Below are 6,779 nucleotides of genomic sequence, written 5' to 3'. Positions count from 1 at the left end.
TTTGGGGAATGTAGCAAGTATTTATATATTACTGTGGTTTTATCTGTTTGGCTGTAATTCGTGTTCAAAGTTTAAAAAAATGCTCGAAAAAGCAGTGTTTTCACATTTTATCGATTTTCTCGAAAACTGTAATACATAGAATGAATCCAAAAGATACATATGAAAGCTGAATGTTTGGGGAATCCATCAAGTATAGATACATTCCTGTGCCCTTATCCATATTTCTGTAATACGCGTTCCTTTTATGAAATGGTGGGGTGGAGGGGAGGCGCCAAATGATTACATACTTTTGAGGCGTAGTAACATCAAGTTTGGAAACCACTGATCTATAGAACATTCACTGATTTTTATAACTAATAACATTCCCGTATTTAATTTAAAATTTAAAATATTTCAGGTTGAAAAACAAATCTAATTTATAAAATTACTAAATTTCAGAGATTTTTTTTGTAAAAGAAAATTAATAACGAATGAAAACATATAAAATATTCAAAATCTTGAATAATTATCAGAAATCTCTTCAATTTTAAACATTTCTCCAACATTTTTATTATATTTATTGTAATTTCTGCAGAAAATTTACAAAATGTTTCCTATTAGTTCATTTCTTCTTAGCAACAATAGAAATGTTGTTTCATAATTATATAATAGTTTGTAGCAATCATCGGTGACAGTTGGAGCTTTAAGTATGTACGTTATTAAAGGTGCTAAACATATGTTTCTCTACACTATCCCTATTGTATATGCAATACAATTAATGTTGTCTGCTTCCAACTAATTGCAACTCTTTTATTTTTCTATGATCCGAGAGTGCTGTGGCTCCGATAGGGAGAGTTAAGCTCTACGCACACTACTGCAGAATGGAGGCATTAATCGACGTGCAAGAGAGAGAGAGATAGAATAATACGTTTTCAGGGCTGAAAAGTCTGAAAAGAATCGGGCATCGGGGCGGGATAGATAATGTTTCCGTGTGACTGGGCGTATTCAATCAGCACAGCTCATTACCCTTTCGTCGCCCACCCCATCTACACGATCCACAACGAACACCCCTTTTTTTTTCCACTCTCTCTCTCTCTCTATCTTTCTTTATTCTTTAACGCGAACGACAGCTGAGGTTTTTAGGTTTTAGGCTTAGGTTTCTTTTCAACCCCTTTTCACACTCTTGCTCTCTTTTCAATTCCACACATCCTCTATATGCACACACATACACGCTTTTCGCACATCGTAAATCATTAACCGTTTTATTTAATATAATATAATTTGAGATTACGTTTTTATCTGCTCGATCAAACAAATCACTACAACATTATGTGCTGTCGATACAAACGCAAACACGTCTATATCATATATATTTTTTTATTATTATTATTAGTATTAGTATCATCATCATCATGATTATTATTATTATTATATAAGTATGCATATAAACTGAATTTTGTTTTGTTTGTTTTTGTTTGTTTGTTTGTTATCGTCGGATGCGATCCGATTGGACAGTCTTAAAAGATAACAAGAGGGCCGGTTGCGTCGTGTGACACGGAATTACATATGTAGGCAAATAAACGCGCGGGCTACTACCGTCGTCTGTTTGCTTTATTAAATACACAAATTGAGTATTTGCTCAAAGATAATCCACCGTTAATGCGTGTATGTTATACGTGAAGAGAAAGAGTGTGTAAAAAAGGTAAATCAATATTTTACATGCAGCTAGAGAACTGCTTCGAATGTGTGCAACGAGTTCAGGTACAAACATCGTTGAAATTAAATAAGAGAATCGAACGTTTGGAAATCGATCGATTTTGCAGTCTTCAGTTGGATGGTTTCTTCAGTACACTGAGAGACTCCTATGATTTCACTTCGGTACTTCAACAGCAGCAATCTACAAATTTAACTTTATATATTAATCTTTAAGGAAACATTAACTTAGTAATTAGTAAATAGAAATTTATAGATAGAAAATGAATACATTTTTCGTAATACTAATTTGTTGATTACTCAATAACCACGTTTGCTAATTAGATCATTCAAAATGTATTTTAAAGATAAAAGTATGATTTTTCCAAAAAGTCTAGTCCCAGCTTTGTAACTTTCTTAGTTCATTTATTATAAGCTGTCAAAGTTGAGCAATAAATAAGAGTTTTTATTTGTAGTGTCTTGATTTGTTTTTGTTTCTTAAACAACCACTAATTTGATCATTGTAAATGTATAATAAAGTTAAAATTATGAAGTTTTCAATAAATCTATAAGTAGGCTTGTGATATTCGTGGTTCGTTTATTATAAATTATCAAAGTTGGCCAATAAATAGTACTTTGACAAGAAATGGCTTATATTTTATTCGTTTTACTCGAGAACAACTAATGTTAATTAGATCATTGAAAATGCAGTTTAAAGATAAAAGTATGATTTTTCCAAAAAGTCTACCTGCAGCTTTGCAACTTTCTTAGTTCATCTATTATAAGCTGTCAAAGTTGAGCAATAAATAAGAATTTTTATTTGTAGTGTCTTGATTTTTTTTTGTTTCTTGAACAACCACTCATTTGATCATTTTAAATGTATATTAAAGTAAAAATTATAAAGTTTTCAATAAATCTACAAGTAGGCTTGTGGTTTTCGTGGTTCGTTTATTATAAATTATCAAAGTTGGCCAATAAATAGTACTTTGACAAAAAATGGCTTATTTTTTATTCGTTTTACTCGAGAACAACTAATGTTAATTAGATCATTGAAAATGTATTTTAAAGACAAAATTATGAACTTTTCAACAAATGTATAAGCAAATTTGTAGTTTTCGTGGTTCCTTTGTTATAAGCTGTCAAAGTTGGGTAATAAATAAGAGATTGACGAGAAGTGTCATCATCTTTTGTTTAATTAATCAACAACCACGCATGCTAATTGCCTTATTAAAAACGCATATTAAAGACAAATGTATGGACTTTCTTATATAATACTGCTAAGTTTATGGTAACTGTCGTGTGTTTGTTACAACTTATCAAACTTAAGCAATAAATAAGAGTTTGTTAACAAGTGTTTTCAGCTTTTCTTTAATTACTCAATAACCACTTTTGCAAATTAGATCATTCAAAATGTATTTTAAAGATAAAAGTATGAATTTTCCAAAAAATCTACTCGCAGCTTCGTGACTTTCTTAGTTCATTTATTATAAGCTGTCAAAGTTGAGCAATAAATAGGACTTTTTATTTGAAGTGTCTTGATCTTTTTGTTTCTTAAAAAACCACTCATTTGCTCATTTTAAATATATATTAAAGATATATTAAAGTAAAAATTATAAAGTTTTCAATAAATCTACAAGTAGGCTTGTGGTTTTCGTGGTTTGTTTATTATAAATTATCAAAGTTAGCCAATAAATAGTACTTTGACAAAAAATGGCTTATTTTTTATTCGTTTTACTCGAGAACAACTAATGTTAATTAGATCATTGAAAATGTATTTTAAAGACAAAATTATGAACTTTTCAATAAATGTATAAGCAAATTTGTAGTTTTCGTGGTTCGTTTGTTATAAGCTGTTAAAGTTGGGTAATAAATAAGAGAGTGACGAGAAGTGTCATCACCTTTTGTTTAATTAATCAACAACCACGCATGCTAATTGCATTATTAAAAACGCATATTAAAGACAAATGTATGAACTTTCTTATATAATACTGGTAAGTTTATGGTAACTGTCGTGTGTTTGTTACAACTTATCAAACTTAAACAATAAATAAAAGTTTGTTAACAAGTGTTTTCAGCTTTTCTTCAATTACCCAATTACCATGCACTTTAATTATAGCATTTAAATTGTATATTGATTATAAATCTATGACCTTTCAGTATGTATACTAATTAATATCGGATCTTCGTTAATTAATTTAATAATTCAATTTTAAATTAATTAATGACGGTCGATTAATGTACTTTCAGCTTTTCGCAATTCCTAATAGATGGCACGACATGAATCGTTAAATAATTAATGGGAATTACTGCGATAATGACTGGATGCGAGTATTCAAATGAGATAGGTGACTAATTAGATAATTTAAATAAGTTTATCAGTTTCCTTTTTGATTCCACATTATCTATTAGTCATTACTGTGACATTGACAGTTAATTTTAGGTTAAAATTTTGAGTGTGTACATTTTTTTTTTTCATATTTAAAGGGGGGCCCAATTTTTTTGGATGTTATTGAAATTCGTGCGTGCGTGAAATTCGCAAAGATGGACTTGCAGACGATGAAACCTCGACAATTCTCGGGGCAACTTTACAAGTACACGAATGTTATGAAGGGATGGCAGTACAGGTACTTTATGGTCGATGGTAGCTCTGGCCACTTGCACTATTATCTGTGCGAAGGAGAGAAACCGGATGGGGCTATACCGAGGGGGTCAGTGCATCTGGCCGGTGCTGTTATCTGTCCGAGTGAGGAGGATTCGAAGACTTTCACAGTGAACTGTGCTTCTGGGGATATGCTTAAGTTGAGGGCATCGGATGCGAGGGCCAGGCAGGAGTGGGTTAACGGATTGAGGGCTGTGGCTGAGTCACATACGAAGGTTTAATTATCTGTTTTAATTGAATTTGTAATTAAAGAAATGTTTTTCAGTCGATTAGTGTGAACAGCACTCCGTTACCACCTAGGGAGCATCTGGCTGTGCTCGACGCTATCGGTTGCGCCAAAGCTCAATTGCAGAGGACCGAGTTGGCTGATACGACTCTTTGCAGAGCCTTAGAGTCTTCCAGTGCGTCGTTCTTCACCGATCCCAATCTTCTGTTGCTCAAGGCCACTTCGGCCGCTTCACTGCATTGCCTGTTCCAATGTTTGAACATTCTGCAGAGGAATCAGCACCAGCAGCAGGCGCGCACCGGTTTCGTCATCGACGACGATTAATACATTTCGAGGGCTAGACGTTATCTGTACGCTTTGCGAAGGTGGCTCTGCTACACGAGGGAGCATCTAAACTAGCTTTAAGGATCTTCAGTACTTTCCAGTTAACTTAATTTTTTAAGTATCGCGGCTGCCGTGCAAAAACACAGGAAACAAAAGAACGTTCTGGCCCGCTACAACAGACGCCAACGCTTTTTTTTTTACATCTCTTATATCTAGCATGCGTATCTTCAAGAAGCACACGTTTCAGAACAAAATCAAATTTAAACCCCCTAATTTTTATTTATCCCTTTTTTTTTTTAAATGTGATAACGACTCGTGTATAAATTATAAATATTTTACATCGCAGCTATTCAATCATTATTAAGTTAAGCGAATAATTCTAATAATAAGTGATAATAATTAACTATTATATGTTATCAATTGATTTTTGTTTCGTTGTGATGATGATCAAAATAAGATTTTTTTTTGTTTGTATATAAAAAAGAGAAGTAATTGATTAGTTTAATTAATTGATATTTTTTATGGTAAATCCAATAAGAATTAAAAATAAATATATTCTACAAATTCAAAAGGAAATAATCGCCTTTTCTCTTCGTTTTTTTTGTTTGTTTGTTTTATTATTAATGCTTAAAAATAGTTGACTCGACCCTAAATTGACAAAACAATGGATGTCTACTTCTTGGCGAAGGAGATTTTCATGGCGTGCGTTGGAGTGATTTTGAAGCCCTGAAGCGAATCCTTGGCGGCGCCGGATTGCAGCTCGTTCTCGAACTCGACGAAGGCGATGTCGTGTCGATTGGGCACGAGACGCACCTCTTTGAAGCCGGGGAATTGATTGAATAACATGGAGAGCATCCGTTCGCTGGTTTCGTCTGGCAGATTGGTGAGGAAGAGGATTTGATTCGGAGGTTGTTCGGCGTTGTTGCCACCAGGCACCCTGTTCGGGTCCTTATTCTTTTTCTTCTTCTTTGGCGCCTCGTCGTCCTTCGATGGAGGCGGTCTCACCTTCTTAGGCCTCTCCGTAAACGTTCCCTTCATCTTCGCAATAACATCTGAATCAGTTTTACAATACTGTATCCTCTACAAAAAAAACAAACAATCAATTTTAAAAAAAAAACATAATAATAAGATCAACTTACCATAGCTTTATCGTAGAAAGGGAATCCTTGCATTGATCGTAGAGCACTAGTAGCACTTTGAATCTCCTTGAAGATAACGAAAGCCTGCCCTCGTAGCTTCAAAGTCCTCATGGCTACGATATCAAGGATCTGCCCGAACTGTGAGAAGATCGCGTACAAGGACTTCTTCAATTCCACCTGCGAGATCTTCTCGTTCAGGTTGTTTATGTATATCGTGTTGTTCGGTCTGATGTCCATGCTAACAAACAAAAACACATTGCAGAGGTTAGGTTCGTAAATATCTTTGCATGAGCTCGCAGAGTCTTCGTCTGAGTTAAACTTTACCTGAATCGCTTGATTTCAGCAATCGGTCCACGAAAAATACACTGGTTTCGGTAAAAAAGTACACGTTCGCGCGGAAAAAATCACAACGTTAGAGATTCGATGTAAACCGCATCACAAATGGCTTCCAACCAACTTCACACAATTGTTATTTACAGCTACCAACTCAAAACTTTCTCTCTTGACTTATGCAACCAAACTTGCATTATTTGAAAATGTTTCAATAATTTCTTAATTAACAAATTTATACTGTTAATTTACTAAATTCAAGCGCTTTAATTACAGTAGTATTTGAAGATATTGATTATGATGTAATAGCAATCAAATTTACAAAGAATTATAATGAAAGAAAAATAATACATAAAACAGTTTAAATTTTCAAAAACTTGATGTATTTTTAACAAATTTTAAATTATTTAATAAGTTTACATGAATTTAT

At 33.3% G+C, this 6,779-nt stretch overlaps 2 protein-coding genes across 3 annotated transcripts; one reads left to right on the top strand and one right to left on the bottom strand.

Moving 5' to 3' along the window:
• The first annotated feature begins 3,939 nt into the window (after positions 1 to 3,939).
• Positions 3,940 to 5,091, top strand: LOC108565636 (oxysterol-binding protein-related protein 11). 2 transcript variants are annotated; one of them, XM_017925206.1, is made up of 3 exons: positions 3,940 to 4,016; positions 4,156 to 4,545; positions 4,596 to 5,091. In XM_017925206.1, exons 2-3 carry the CDS (start codon positions 4,213 to 4,215, stop codon positions 4,878 to 4,880), a joined length of 618 nt encoding a protein of 205 aa, XP_017780695.1. In that variant the 5' UTR covers positions 3,940 to 4,016; positions 4,156 to 4,212; the 3' UTR covers positions 4,881 to 5,091. The 2 variants fall into 2 exon arrangements, with proteins under 2 accessions (XP_017780695.1, XP_017780686.1); XM_017925197.1 differs by lacking the exon at positions 3,940 to 4,016 and having other exon boundaries at positions 4,051 to 4,545.
• A 344-nt stretch (positions 5,092 to 5,435) lies between these two features.
• LOC108565649 (U1 small nuclear ribonucleoprotein A) lies at positions 5,436 to 6,470 on the bottom strand. Its single transcript, XM_017925215.1, has 3 exons — positions 6,344 to 6,470; positions 6,020 to 6,257; positions 5,436 to 5,960 (listed from the first exon to the last, which is right to left on the bottom strand). The coding sequence occupies exons 2-3, from the start codon at positions 6,254 to 6,256 to the stop codon at positions 5,553 to 5,555; spliced, it is 645 nt and encodes a 214-aa protein (XP_017780704.1). The 5' UTR covers position 6,257; positions 6,344 to 6,470; the 3' UTR covers positions 5,436 to 5,552.
• Between the last annotated feature and the right edge of the window lie 309 nt (positions 6,471 to 6,779).

This window comes from Nicrophorus vespilloides, unplaced genomic scaffold (genome assembly GCF_001412225.1).
Source record: "Nicrophorus vespilloides isolate i.1.1-1 unplaced genomic scaffold, Nicve_v1.0, whole genome shotgun sequence".
NCBI lineage: Eukaryota > Metazoa > Arthropoda > Insecta > Coleoptera > Silphidae > Nicrophorus > Nicrophorus vespilloides.
Note: the sequence above shows the minus strand (reverse complement) of the source record. Positions and strands in the feature narration are given on the sequence as shown.

Coding starts and splice junctions, on each gene's coding strand:
- LOC108565636 (XM_017925206.1), top strand. CDS start 4,213: ATGGACTTGCAGACGATGAAACCTCGACAATTCTCGGGGCAACTTTAC. Junction 4,546..4,595: donor TGGCTGAGTCACATACGAAG/GTTTAATTATCT, acceptor AATGTTTTTCAG/TCGATTAGTGTGAACAGCAC.
- LOC108565649 (XM_017925215.1), bottom strand. CDS start 6,256: ATGGACATCAGACCGAACAACACGATATACATAAACAACCTGAACGAG. Junction 5,961..6,019: donor CTTTCTACGATAAAGCTATG/GTAAGTTGATCT, acceptor TTTTTTTTGTAG/AGGATACAGTATTGTAAAAC.